The sequence below is a fragment of the Ciona robusta genome, chromosome 8 (assembly GCF_009617815.1).
Source record: "Ciona robusta chromosome 8, ASM961781v2".
NCBI lineage: Eukaryota > Metazoa > Chordata > Ascidiacea > Phlebobranchia > Cionidae > Ciona > Ciona robusta.
In genome coordinates, this window is record NC_143242.1 from 5,754,277 (window position 1) to 5,768,830 (window position 14,554).

The 14,554-nt window shown below is 33.8% G+C and overlaps 2 protein-coding genes across 2 annotated transcripts; one reads left to right on the forward strand and one right to left on the reverse strand.

Annotated features, from left to right (window-relative positions):
- Positions 1–8: 8 nt before the first annotated feature.
- LOC149732720 (protein arginine N-methyltransferase 9-like) lies at positions 9–2,638 on the reverse strand. The gene has a single exon (XM_089882600.1). The coding sequence runs from the start codon at positions 2,544–2,546 to the stop codon at positions 198–200; it is 2,349 nt and encodes a 782-aa protein (XP_089738726.1). The 5' UTR covers positions 2,547–2,638; the 3' UTR covers positions 9–197.
- Positions 2,639–2,801: 163 nt separating this feature from the next.
- Positions 2,802–14,433, forward strand: LOC149732721 (intraflagellar transport protein 122 homolog). Its single transcript, XM_089882590.1, has 26 exons — positions 2,802–3,068; positions 3,362–3,513; positions 3,780–3,858; positions 4,165–4,241; positions 4,488–4,554; positions 4,836–4,982; positions 5,037–5,112; positions 5,437–5,631; positions 5,931–6,161; positions 6,630–6,770; positions 7,183–7,320; positions 7,554–7,718; positions 7,992–8,230; positions 8,830–8,983; positions 9,470–9,631; positions 10,161–10,327; positions 10,614–10,785; positions 11,022–11,124; positions 11,510–11,650; positions 11,881–11,978; positions 12,378–12,481; positions 12,687–12,852; positions 13,032–13,143; positions 13,362–13,552; positions 13,870–14,031; positions 14,161–14,433. The coding sequence occupies exons 1-26, from the start codon at positions 3,010–3,012 to the stop codon at positions 14,260–14,262; spliced, it is 3,600 nt and encodes a 1,199-aa protein (XP_089738716.1). The 5' UTR covers positions 2,802–3,009; the 3' UTR covers positions 14,263–14,433.
- The last annotated feature ends 121 nt before the right edge of the window (positions 14,434–14,554 follow it).

The following is a 14,554-nucleotide window of genomic DNA, read 5'->3' on the forward strand; positions in this document are numbered from 1 at the left end:
AAACTCGACTTGATGTTTGGAAAAAAGGAATATTTAGATAGAAATACAAAAGCAATTTTCTGCTGATATCATATATGAGTGAACCAGTAAGTCAAAGCAGTATAGGTTAAAAAGTATAAGTCAATCAAAAAACTCATGATTATAAATACACAATGGCTTAATTGGATTTAAAACAGTAGGCCTATACATCAATATAACTAGCTTCCATATTTTGAAGCTGAAAATAGTAAAGAATCGTTATGAAGCGTTGTGTTTAATACAACTTCATCACCGATGGTTAAGTTTAACTGCTGTGAATTTGGTAGAACATACGCAGCTTGTAACCAGTGATTGTCATTGTCAATTGTGTTAATAATTACATCATCATAAAGGTTAATTTTAAACCAGAATAACACAGCATGTAAAGTCTGTTTCTTTGTGACCTGAAAGACTGCTGTTTTTTTGAAGTCTAATCCATCTAAAGCTGGATCATTGAAGTTTATAGTTAGCGTGTCTTTTGGTGGTGTAAGTCCAATATACTGCACTGTCTGCATGTCCAGATCACTATGTGTTGTTACTTTAAAATCATTCACTGTGGCTGCAATTTTAAATCCAAGTGTATTTTCATCACTAACCAACATACATTTTGATAAAATTTCATCGGAATGTATTAATTGAGCGACAACAGTCACTTTGTTTGGGATGAATTTCCCTCCTGGTAGAAGACAGTCTTTAAATTTCGCAAAATTTCGAAGCATATTTGGTACAAATAACCCACTTGGCTCTACAATGTCAGAAATAACGACTTCGTATTTAGGACTGGGTTCGGGAAGCTCTAGAAAGCATTCAACTTTTGTTGTTCCAGTGCAAAAGTCAAACACAGATTGGAAAGCTTTTAACTCTTTTTCCGAGTAACAATACTTTGACAGTTTCGAGATACTACCTGTATTGTTTGCCAGCTTTACCATTCTAAGGCTAAATCCATGTGAAACGTCCAGCACGTGTAAACTCGTATACTCAAAAGAAAGTACAGACTTACAGTACAACTCTGAGTATACGCAGTCATTTAAACGCAACATTTGGACTTCTGGTACAAGAACATGCGCTTGAAAATCTGTAAGAGTAACAGAAGAAAACTGAGAAATGACATCTTGCTTGGTGCCGTCTTTATCTAAACTTTCAACAACCATCAACCGAAGACAATCCGTTTCAACTTTAAAAGTTAGTCGTATAGTGGAGCTTTCGTCAATGAACTGTTTAAGGGTCTCATTGTTTTGTGAAAAGCATTGAACAGGATAAACAGCTTGCTCCCAACAGTGCTGGCTTTCAATATCAGTAATAATGTGATAGCCATCAGTTACTTTAAGGTCAAACCACATGACTACAGCATCCGGAGTCCCATTCTTAACTACAGGCAAATCAATGGTAATATTTTCGTGATTTCCAGTTGCAATTTTATCCAGAAGATCGGGATTATTGAAATCAACTTTGAAAAGAGTCTCTGGATTAGTTAGCACTTTGTGTGGTATATTCTTTATGGTTTCAGAAGTGTATGGCTCTTGGGTTACTGTTGGTACGAAAGTTAAATTTCCAGAATTACTTTTAAACTGGTTACCTACACAACTTGATATGGTAACATTTTGAAATTTTTCATGCTTATTCATTAAACAATGCTTTCTTCTTATAGCTTCAGATTCAATCACACAGCAAAACAAAGTCACTGAATTTGGAAGAACTTTTCCCCCCTGCGATTTCGCCTTTAATAAATGCTTCCATGCATGGTTTAAAGTATCAACCACACCTTCACCAAAGACACCAGCGTCGAGTGTTTCAGAAATGACAAGATCCACTTTTTGAGGTAGGGAGGCATTACCACTTCGATTTGAGTCTGAAGAAGAGACTGAAATATGTTCAGAGTGCTGATTTATGGTCTTTATTTGATGAGACAGCTGGTTTAACGAAATGCACTCTTCAGATATTGTATGCATTGCTTTGGACATTTCACAGGCGTAAACTGTACAGGATTTAAGTTGTGCAGCCATCATGCTAAGTAATCCTGTTCCACTTCCAATGTCCAAGACATGCACATCACAGGGTAAAGTCTCCATAGCTCTTTGTATGCCAGATTCAAAGCTTTGATTTCTAGCCTTATCATTAAGCATTGTGAAATGCCAGCTATCAACAAGTCCTCTTGTTGCATTTTCAAGATTTACCCTTGCAGGTTGACAGTAGCTATTTGCAACTAGAGCTTTCCTGAACATTCCAACAGCTTCTAGTTTCATACCCAATCGATGCAACTGGCACCCCATATGGTAATGTAGCATGTCACAGTCAAAATACGCATCACAGCCTTGTTGGTATAGTGTAAACAAGTTTTCGATGCGTCCCAGAGTTCGTAATTCGTTGCTCCATTCTCTCCACGAAGCAGAGAACTCGTCGTAGCAATTTTTACGAACGTGTGGGGCTATTTTTAACACCAACAAATAAAATGCAAAGGCTTTACCATAATTATGATCCAACAGATTGCTGCGTGCTTCCGCAATGTACACCTTAAGCATATGCTCCATTTAGAGACCTATTTCCAGTAGACTAACAACATCAAAAACAAACAAGGAAACGTGTAAACCTGAATTTCTATAAACATTAAACTAGCGCCCTCTAGCCAATAATGGGCACGTCTGAAAATAAAACACGTCAATGCGTCTTCGCATGTTTAATTAGCCACATTTCTTCACCCAAGTAATCATGCGTTACCGCTTTTTAGATACGGTGTAACATTTCAAATTTAAATGTTTTAATTTATTTGCTTTTAAGTAAAAAACTTAGGTACAAAAGTCTATAGAGATCACTGAAAATTTAAAATTTCTGTTTGGATTGGTTGTCACGCATGAGTGCACGTTACTAACAACGCATATTTACATTCCGCGTCTCAAAATTTTCGTTCAAGTAAAACATCTTGGAGCACCAATTTGAGACTCTGATTTTACGAAATATTGAGATTTACAACTGTGGAATCCATAGCAAAAGAAAATGAGGACTATGCCACTTTGGGCGGACCAGCCCCAGGACAAAGGACAGACCCCGAAATGGTATAACAAAATAACGTTTTTTTTTTAAATAAATTTCATACTCTAAGCTTAATTATTTCATGTTTTAGATTTCGGGCATCATGTCTTTGTTAAATTGGACCGATTCTGATCAAAACGTATAGAAGTTTACTGACACTTAAATAAGGTCTTCGCACATTATAGCAAAAAGAGTTCTGCCCCTTTTTTATATTACATGAATAAAGTAGGCAATATGTTCAGCAGCTTTAACAGAGTACTATCAATATATTGTTTCTATTTTACCCTGCTGATATGTATCTGTAATTTGTTCACAGCATATACGATCTTGCATTTAAACCCGATGGAAGCCAGTTACTCGTTGCATCAGGTAGTCGTATACTGGTGTATGATCCTTCTGATGGAACACATTCACAAACTCTACGAGCTCATAAAGATACAGTTTATTGTCTTGGATACTCTAGAGATGGTAAGTGAATATGTATTAAGTTGGGGATCAGTAAAAATTAATTTTGTTTCTTTAATTGGGCCAAAGAGATTGGGGTGTCTAAATATACAATTGACAATTCAGGGTTTTCACAATAAATTTGACAAATAAGTTCTGCAAAACTCTTAACTTTTTAATTTTTCTCCCCAAAAAATCGCTTTTGCATCTCTGAGACCTCCAAAGGGAACTGCGATATTGTACTGTCATGGTTGTCATTTAGTGGTTACATTCGCATTTGTTTTTATCAGGTAAAAGATTTGCCTCTGGTGCTGCTGATAAGTGTGTCATTATATGGACAGATAAATTGGCAGGAATACTGAAATATACGTAAGAGTTGTGAAATGTTCATATTAGTATTTATGTGTTTTTTTAAAATTAGAACAGTCCTTCTGTTTTTGTTAAATTTTATGCCACTGTCATAACTAGTGTTTTTTTCATATTTTGGTTTTGGAATACTATATTACGATTTGTTACTTTATTAAAGAAAAAAAAGGGTTACATTATACATGTGTTTCTTTAAGAATTATTATCAATATATTTGACATTGTAATAGGGGATTTTTACTTGAACTTATGTACACCAATAAAAATTCACAAGTTTGCTTAATGTTTACTAAATTCGAATTTGAAACAGCCACAATGAAGCAATCCAGTGTCTTGCATACAACCCTGTTACACCTCAGTTGGCATCATGTGCAATAAATGACTTTGGTAAGGAAATTAATAACGTTGTAGCATGGCAATACATTTGGTGTAAATTCAACTTTGTTTTAATATAAACATAGATCAACAGCAACCACAATTATTTTCTTTCAAATAAATTCAAATATGTTTTTAACTGTAAGCATGTTTTGACAACTGTTGTTTTGTCGCTATATCCTGCCTTTTGTTTAAAACATTTCTAAATCTTCGCTAGTCGCTACCATAATTGCAAAGACAAATAAATTTATTATTAAGGTTTGTGGGCTCCTGAGCAAAAGTCTGTGAATAAACATAAGATGAGCAACAGAATTACATGTTGCAGGTGATTTAAGTTTTATAAGCTTTCATATATTATGGATTGTAAATTATTTCGTCTTTGATTTTTACTGCAGTTTTGTTTTTTTATGATATATTTCTTTAATTCATTTAAAATTCACTTTTGATTTTATTTTTTTATTGCCATTTTGCATTACTTTTTTTATACTATGTTTCCACCTTTTAACACTATTTCAAAGCTTAAAAATGAATGTTTTGAATAAAAAACCAAATTGGCGCTTCAACCATTTTGTTAAGATTACAAAAAAATAAAAAATGTTTTTTCAGTTGGACAAGCGATGGTCAATATCTTGCTCTTGGCCTTTTTAACGGAGTTATCAGTATACGAAGCAAGATGGGAGAGGATAAAATAAAGATTGAGCGGCCAGGAGGTTCACTGTGCCCTATTTGGAAAGTACTATGGAACCAGAACAAGTAAAACAAGTTTAAAGTTTAGAAATTTCCGATTCCTAAACAATTATATTGCAGGAATAACTCCAATGATGTTCTTACTGTTTGTGATTGGGGACAAAACCTTTCCTTTTACCATTTGAATGGGAAACAGGTAACAAAATTTGATTCCTTTTTTTAAATAGAAGAATTTAACTGTATCACATTTTATCATTTAGTTAAAACGCTCCAGACTTTACTTTTGAGATTAAATCATTTTTTTTAAATATTTATTTAGTTCACTTGCTATGTTTTGGCACTGTGTATCAACCGCCAAAGTAAAAAAATGATTGTTTCTGTAACATACTCAGCTCAAATGGAGTGGGTATTTTAAAGTACTGTTGTTTTAATTCCAATTCTCTTCTATTTTATGTGTTAATTAACCTGATCTACTCTATTCAAAAAAAATAAATATAAATTTATTATCATTATATTACAGATTGGCAAAGATACGAAACTGGAATTTGACCCATGTGCACTCCAGTTTTTTGATGAAGGAAGGTACTTGGTGGTTGGTGGATCTAACAGGAAGACATCCTTGTACTCGAAAGAAGGACATTTCCTTGGTATAGTGTCCGACAGCAACAGTGGTTGGGTTTGGTCCATTGCTTGCAAACCAGATGGCAATGTTGTGGTAAGTGCCTGAATAATTTTAAAGGTGTAAATTCAATTAAAAATTACTATTGTTAATATACAAACATGGAATTTTGAAAACAACAAAACAATGCAATATTTTTAAAGAATCTTAGGTACTTTTTTTAACTAAAAAGAATTAAATTGCACAAAAATATAGAATACAGGTTTTGGATGGAAAACTTGAAGAATTCCTGCATATATGCCTAGATAGTGTTTTTATTACTTAAATGGGCATATCAACGAAAAATCAGGTATGACGCATGAAAAAATTCACTGAATAGTTTTCTTTTGTAACAGGTTGTTGGGCACCAGGATGGCACGATAACATGTCACAGTTTAACCTTCTCCACTGTGCATGGCTTGTACAGAGACTGTTACGCCTTCCGACAATTGCTTACCAACGTGGTAGTGCAACGACTCAACTCTGATATAATGGATGTCGATCTGGAAGAAGATGACTCATCAAAGATCACCATCAAGTGCAATGATATTGTCAAGAAGATATCAGTTTATAAAGATAAGCTCGCGGTAAGGTTATTTTTTCAAGTAGTTCGAGAGACTTTTTATTCATCAGGTTGCCTAGTTAAGACTTAGAGAATAGTGTATGCAGTTCTTTGATATGCAAAGAAAGTAAAATAACCATGATTATTACATCTGTATGGGTGCCAATTTTATGAAGTTTTTCAAAAGTTTTTCAAAATATTTGCACACATATTTACTATTCATGGCTATTTTCTTTGTTCCTTTAGTGCTTTGTTTTGCTGAACCTTCCGACCATAGTAAGGTAAAGTTATTTGAAGTATAACCCACTCCAAGGCCAAGACTTCAAAATGATACGAAATAAACTACACACATTTCGGTCCAACCATAACTGAAAATAGATAGTTTAACGCAAAGTTTTGTTTGAGTTGTACACACTCACTCAAAACAGCATGGTTCACATTGTAAACAATTGTTTATGTTATATTATATTTTCTAATGTGTGTATTGTTGCAGGTCCAACTATCAGATCGTATTGTAGTTTACAAGATGGTCACTAAAGATACCACAGTTACCTACAAACCTGTGAATAAGATTCTGAAAAAATTTGAGTGCAATCTGTTGGTTGTATGCAGCGAAAATATTATTCTCTGTCAGGTGAGTTTGGTGTTTATTTTTATAAGTGCACTGGGTGAATGAATGGACTATTTTATTCTTGCGTGTTAAGGAAACTTGGGTCTTGATACTTTTTCTTGATTCGAACTATTAAGTTACGGCATATGCTGTTGTGTATATAATTTCCCCCTTTTTCTGCCAATATGGTAGCATCGTCAAGATTTGAACCTGGTAACCTTTGGTTCGAAGGCGAGCACTTCAACCACTGCCACAGCTCCCATTTTATTGGCTTTTTAATCTGAACTTTTTTGTCATTTCATGCAATAATTTTGCGTTTTCAGATGCCATTTTAAACATTTGCCCTTAGAAACTTCAGCTGGCTTAAGAAATCTATTTTTTTCTATCTTTTTATTTCTTATATTTTTAATTTTTTTAATATGTTTTTAACACACAGGAAAGCAAACTGACTTGTTTTTCAATGGACGGAGAGAAACAGCGCGAGTGGTTGCTTGAAGCAAACATCAGATATATCAAAGTGATTGGGGGACCTGCTGGTAGAGAGGGGATGCTATTAGGGTTGAAAAATGGACAGGTGATATTGCTGTTATAATGCAGAACTATCACACTCCAGAAATACTGTACATCTGAAACGTTTTACTTAACTTCGAGATTTTTTATTCTCTGCTATGTTTTAAATTTACTCTGGGGATAAATTTTTACATCATTTGACGGGACAGAAAAATTGTAGTTTGTCACTTTTATTTTTTAATAAATGAGCACCATTTTATATATTGGAATAAATTTTATAATCTCTTTATTTTCAAGGTTTTACAAATTTTTGTTGACAATCCATTTCCGATCGAGATGCTTAAGATTAACAGCTCCATCCGGTGTCTTGATCTGAGCATGAAACGAACAAAACTTGCGATAATCAGCGATAACTCAACATGCCATGTGTATGACATCGCAACTAAAGAACTTCTCTTTGAGGTATGTAGGCAGAAAAAAAGGGCGATTTAGGAGAATTTTTTAAAAAAAATTATAAATTTTTCTTTGAAAAAAGAGGGGTTTAGTATCTCCGAGAATGCCCCCTCCCTGTTTTCCATGCTCCGTTGGAAACAATATATTTGAACAAAAACTAAACTATTTTTTTTCAATGTTTCCTTTTTATTATTTACTTTTTACCAAGTACTTTTCATTTTTTCCCATATTTACAAGTCTATTATATTTTACTTAATTGGTGAGAACTATTTCTTTTTTTAGGAAGTAAATGCCAACAGCGTGGCTTGGAACACACAGAACGAGGAAATGCTTTGTTACTCAGGTAAAGGTTACTTGGGTATCAAAGCAGGATCATTCCCAGCACAGCAACGACGCATGAATGGCTTCGTAGTCGGCTACTGTGGCTCTCGTATATTCTGCTTACACGTGCATGCCATGAGAGCAGTGGATGTTCCACAATCGGCACCAATGTACCAGTACCTTGACCGGCAGTTGTACAAGTAAGTGGTTTAGCCCAATAGGCAGTCCCATAGGCACCAATCTTTAAAAATTACAGGGTAGGCAGGATTCTTTGCGCGCAAGGTTAGACACAATGCTGTGAAACGAATCTAAAATATTTGATTGTAATGTATACTGATTAAAAGAGTAAGAAAATTTCTAGGGTAGGCCTGCCCACCCTGCAACCCCAGGTTTGACGCTTAATAGGCAGGCCTACTATATTGAACACAAAATAAGAACCCGTATTGAACACAAAATAAGAACAACAGGAACAACTGATTTTCCAAAAAACAAAATTTTTAAAAGATGTTTTTAAATAAGAAACATCAACTCATTGTGTGTTTTGTGTTTATTTTATACAGTGGCAATATTTTAAAAGTTCAAACTCTGTAAACTGCTAGCATTTGCTGTTCTATTTGGAATTGCAAAATATTAAAGGAGGATAAAAACTTAAACCCATGTTGTTTATTTTGTGTTCCATACATAAGCCTTAACCCACTAATAGATGTGCTGTTATTAACAACAAAAAAATAAAATCAAAAACTTAAGTATAATCTATGCTTTTAAAATATTACTTTTATAAATGTTTAATTTCCCACAGTGAGGCATACCAGATAGCATGCTTGGGTGTGACAGACACAGATTGGTACAATCTATCACAAAAAGCTCTAGAAAATTTGAGTTTTGACGTTGCTCGGAAAGCCTTTACGAGAATCCGTAATCTAAGATATCTGGAACTTATTCAAAACATAGAGGTTGGTCAACTGTTTTTTTTTCATTTTTGTGAAATTTGTGCATTTTCGTTACGGATAAGGTCTCCAGGGAGTTCTTTTCCAAAAAAAGGTTGATGTTTTATGTTTAAAAAAGTTTCACAAGGTTTTAAAGATTTAAGTTTTAAAGTTCACAAGGTTTTAAAGTTCACAAGGTTTTAAAGTTTTTGGTGTTAATATAATGAAAAATTATTGTGTAAGCGTCTGGTTGTCTGGAGTCTTGCACTATATTGTTTGTTGGCTGGTTATTTAACTAAAGGTATTTTGTTTGCAATATTAAAAGTGTTTTTTTTGTATGTTGTAAAACTTGATTTTAATTTTTTCATTTTTTAGTTTTTGTGGTTTTTACCTACTTTTTACTTATGATTATGTAAAAAAATGATTGTGTAACAACCTACCTGCCCTGAACAGCGCAAGCAATTTATATTAGGTTATCTATACATAACCTATATTAATTAACCTAATACATAGGATCGTCAAAAACGTGGTGAAAACAAAACCGACCTTTTCATGGCTGACATCCATGCTTATAGAAGTGAATTTGCTGAAGCTGCAGGTTATTATAAGAAGGCTGGTCACTCACAGAAAGCAGTGGATATGTATACGGACCTTCGCATGTTTGAACTTGCAAAGGTATATCTGTTTTTAGGTATAGGTACTACTGTGGTGTAGCAACTATATTTTTTTGCAAATAAATGTATCCTGTCTTTTGATTTCAATATTTATAAATCTTTGCTACCCTAATCGAAGAGTCCAATAAAGTCATTTATAATATTTTGAATATTTAGGGGCGGGTTAGCTTAACAGAAGTTTCAAATATTCTCATTTGGTTGATTAATTGTTGAATATAACTCATAACTGTATTATTAAAAATGTATTTTTTTTAACAAAATTCTGTGGGTGAACAACAAGTTTGTCTTTTAAGGTCAATCATTTCTCTGTATTATGTGCAAACTTTTATTTTATCCAAAATTTGAATTTTTTTAAAGCTCTTCTGCTCTGGGATAATAAAAGTAGAGCTGTAAAATTCTCGGCTGATATAATTTGTGGTAAACATAGGTATTAGGTGCCAAAGTATTATCAGCAAATTTCATTACCCTTATCAGAATTTTTTATTAAATTTAGGTTGATTTTTTTTCCTTAAAAAATGTTTTTATAACAGGAATATGTGGAGACCAGCGATCCAGTAGAGCACAAGCAATTGATGGCAAAACAAGCAAACTGGGCCAAAAACACAAACGAGCCTAGAGAAGCCGCTAAGATGTATCTGGCTGCTGGTGAAAACTTGAAAGCTCTTGATATAATTGGGGAACATGGGTGGACAGATATGTAAGTGTTGTGTTTTTACTTTTTATATATATACTTTAAATATGTTTTATATTCATATTTAAATATTTTATATTTATTTATTTATAGTTTTTTTTATATTTATTTCGCTGGTAATATTATTATGTAACAGGACTATTTTTTTCATAGAAAATTTGTCTTTAAATTGTAATATGTACTGCACCAGGATTTTATTAAACATAGTTTTAGTAGGTTTTTGGTTACTAAAGTTGTATTTGTTTGGGTTTGCTAGTTTTTTTTCTATATATTTTTATACCTTGATACTTAGGTTAATGGAGGTCGCCCGAAAATTGGATAAAGCTGACAGGGAGGCGCTAACAAAGTGTGCCTTCTATCTTAAACGGCTACAACAGTATGCTTACTGTGCAGAGGTGTATAATAAGATGGGTGACAAAAAAGCTCATATACTTTTGCATGTAGAAACAAAGAACTGGGATGAGGTAGGGATTTAAAACACTAATAATGGCTACGTACTAATACTGTTATATAAAATATAAAATTTTGCCACAAAATTAAATATAACTAGATTTTTTTAATCCTCCAAGTGTACCTATTTTAATAAATAAGTCACAAAGTTTAAAAAAACTAGATTTTTTTTAAAACAGCATAAAGTATGTTTTTATTTATCATGTTAAAAAAATCACTAAAACACTATTGCTATAACACATATTTTCAGGCTTTCTCGTTGGTGGAAAAGTTCCCTGAGTTTAAAGATGACGTTTATGTTCCCCATGCAAAGTGGTTGGCTGAGAATGATAAGTTTGAAGAAGCACAGAAAGGTAAAGAAGTTATTTCATACTCAATTTAATGAATAACAATTTGAGTTTTTTTCATCTAAAAAAGCACCAAACTGCTTGCAGAGCCACTTAAGTCCAAAATTTAAATACATTTTTTGCCGTTGTAGTAAAGTGGTTAGGGCACCGACCTCTAGGCCAAATGATACTGGTTCAAGGCTCAATGCTGTTACCATTGTGGATGCATGTGTTCTAGTGCCTATCACTTCCTCTGCCTAAAAGTTCCACAGCCCAGTGGTTACATTCAGACATTCATATTTTATTTTGCCAATACAATAATAATTTATTATTTTTGTTTTGTACACAACATTAGCAAATTAAATATAAACCAATTTTACGAATTCCTTAAAACAGCCTATATAAATTGCAGCATTCCACAAAGCTGGTCGCATTACTGAAGCTCTGCATGTACTTGAACAACTAACTGAGAATGCAGTTGATGAATGTAGATTTAACGACGCAGGTTACTACTACTGGATGCTATCTATGCAGTGTCTAGACATAGCTGCAGGTAAGAAACAAGATATTTTATCAAGCAATACTGTTTTTTTTAATACTGCAATTTTTTTGGAACTATAAGTTTTTCAGATACACTCTATTTTTTGGCCAACAGCCCAACACTGATTTTTTTGGAAATACTGAGTATTTTAGGAAATATTTAATTCGTTTGGTTGGGAAACACTGAATTTTTACATATCGTTGATTTTTTCGGCAACACTAATACCATTTTTTTTAATATAGAGAGAACACCAAAGAAAGCAGAAATGCTGAAGAAGTTCAAAAAATATCAGAAACTTGCTGAGATATATTATGTGTATCACTCCATACAAAGATACACTGTAAGTTTAACACATTGTATACATCATCAGCTGAAGCATATCAGCTTATACTGCATTGCCTTACTATATAACAATCAGTAAGTTATGTTCTGGGACCTTGGTACAGTGATTAGTGCACCGTCCGGTACGCCAGAGGTTATCGGTTCAAGGCTTGTCGCTGCTACCAATGTGAGTAGATGTGTCTTTGTGCAAGACACTTATTGGCCAATTGCTAACCATACAGAAAAAACACACCCAGAAAGTTACATACATGGTAACTGGTTAGCTGGCTCGAGGTGTATGAAACAGAACACCCGTGTATAACAACTCAAACTGTCGTTTTCCGACCCACGAGGTTAAAGCAGTAACATTCCATTTCCCATGATAATAAGCAAATGACTTTGTATTTATTAAACACAGGATGAACCATTTACTTCCCATTTACCTGAAGCATTATTCAACATTGCGAGGTTTCTACTTCACAGTATATCGGGTTCAAATCCGCCAAGAGGGGTTTCTAAAGTGTATCCTTTTAAACATCATATATTTGTTATGCTTTACCTGTATTGTTAAACTTAGTTTTAATGTGTAAGCCATGTTTTAGTAGTTGTGAATACTTTAATTTAGGTAACAGAGCAATTATTTTTGCTGCAATCTGGTTTAAATTAGAGAAGCTTCCACCCTTTGTTTTACATTATATATTACATTTTCTTAACTATCACCCCACAGTGCGACCTTATATGCGCTCGCCAAGCAGAGCAGATCATTAGGTGCGTACAAGCTAGCACGTCACGCATATGACAAGCTACATGCATTGAAATTACCTTTGAGGTTCCAGGACCTGATTGATTTGGGTTCAGTAACAATAAGATCTAAACCTTACCATGATAATGAGGTAAGAGGTTTAATATATTAATATTCAAAAAAAATTGATATGTGAAAAAAAAGGTTTTTCAGAAATACGAAAAAACATTGTTTAAACATTTAAAAAAATTTGGAGGAAAAATATGAAAATAAAATTTGTAAAATAAATACTTCAAAAAAGAATTTGTGAAAATTAAAACATTTTTTTAGGATCTGCAGCCAATGTGTTATAGATGTTCCACTACTAATCCATTGCTGAATGCACAAGGCAGTTCATGCATTAACTGTCATCAGCCGTTCGTTTATTCTTTCTCTTCATTTGGTGAGTAATATATTACCCTATTTTTGGGTGGTAAGTGCAAAAAAGATAATAGAATTTTTTTTATTTTTTCATTAAAAGTTACCTGAAGAGCATAACAATGCCTGAAACAGGAGAAACAATTCTTGAAAAGCCCAAAAATGCATAGAAAACATAACCATATACATGAAGACGCAAAAAAATGACAACAAATTCTACAACAAATCTTTGGATATTTGCAGAGGTTCTTCCACTCGTGGAGTTCACGCTGGAGGAAGGGATCGGTGATGAAGAAGCGTGTAGACTCATCGACTCCTCCATCAAACAAGCGAAGTCCAACGAATGGAAGGACACAGAGAGGGATGCGCAAACATTAAGAATGGATGAAGAAGAGGAAGAAGATCCGTTTACTGCTCGACTTCTCACTTTTGAGGTCGTAAAAAAAGTTTTTAATAAAACGGGAGTTTCCAAAAATTTCCCAAAAATGTTTGAAAAATTTTCAGCGGTAGTATATGCAGTACTTGGGTATAAAATTGGTATACTCACTCAGTCTGTTATAAAACCCCTTGCAGGGATGTCCAGTTTCCTGGACTAAAACTAAGAAACAATTTTCATTTTATGTTCCACCATGTGTTTGGAAACTTTTATATTTTTAAAACAATCTTTTACTAAAATGGTCACTTCAAAATTATACTTTTTTTCTGGTACTTGTTTTTAACCTGAAACCAAGTTTCTCTTCTTTGTTATCAGGGTGGCGGAGACTACTTGCCCGTTGTTGTGAACAGGTCAGTTCTGAGAGCTCTCCCACGCCGTGAGGTTCTCGTACGACGCTGGGCCCCTCCGTTACGATTTCAATATTTCAAAAACCTAATGCCTGAGGTGGCAGTTGCAATGTGCGATTCATGCTTTCAGGTTAGTCAATTATACACAGGTGCTGTTGCCATTTTTGGTTGTGTCCTTGCCTAAATGGGGTTGTAGAAAATGACATCAAAACTTTACCTGACAGTATTTTTGCAACTTGCTTAATATCTATTTTAAAAGATGTTTCATGCCGATGACTATGAGTTGATGGTGCTTCAAAAACAGTGTTGCCCGTTTTGTCGCAAAGCTTCAGACGCCCATGAGGACAAGCCAGAAATGTAAACACTGGGACATCGCAAAACAACGGCTGCAGCTATACTGTTAAATTCATATATTGATGTTTATTTTTTACCCACAGCAGTTAGCATGCTGCTTTGTGTTATATGTTTATAATTAATAGTTAGTATTTTGTATGAAATGTTCAGATTTTAATAAATATATATCGTTCATGCATATTGGTTATAAATTTAAACCACAAGACAAATATTGCAATGCTAATTTCGTGTTTTATGTTTTAGCATATTTCGTATAATGTGCCGGTTTCATTGTGTAATACTGTGGGGTTGAGATGAGA

Excerpts from the sequence above, each read along its gene's own strand:
- LOC149732720 (XM_089882600.1), bottom strand. The coding sequence starts at position 2,546 with ATGGAGCATATGCTTAAGGTGTACATTGCGGAAGCACGCAGCAATCTG.
- LOC149732721 (XM_089882590.1), top strand. The coding sequence starts at position 3,010 with ATGAGGACTATGCCACTTTGGGCGGACCAGCCCCAGGACAAAGGACAG. Across the intron at positions 5,113-5,436 it reads ACCATTTGAATGGGAAACAG|ATTGGCAAAGATACGAAACT; the intron begins GTAACAAAATTT and ends ATTATATTACAG. Across the intron at positions 6,771-7,182 it reads AAAATATTATTCTCTGTCAG|GAAAGCAAACTGACTTGTTT; the intron begins GTGAGTTTGGTG and ends TTTAACACACAG.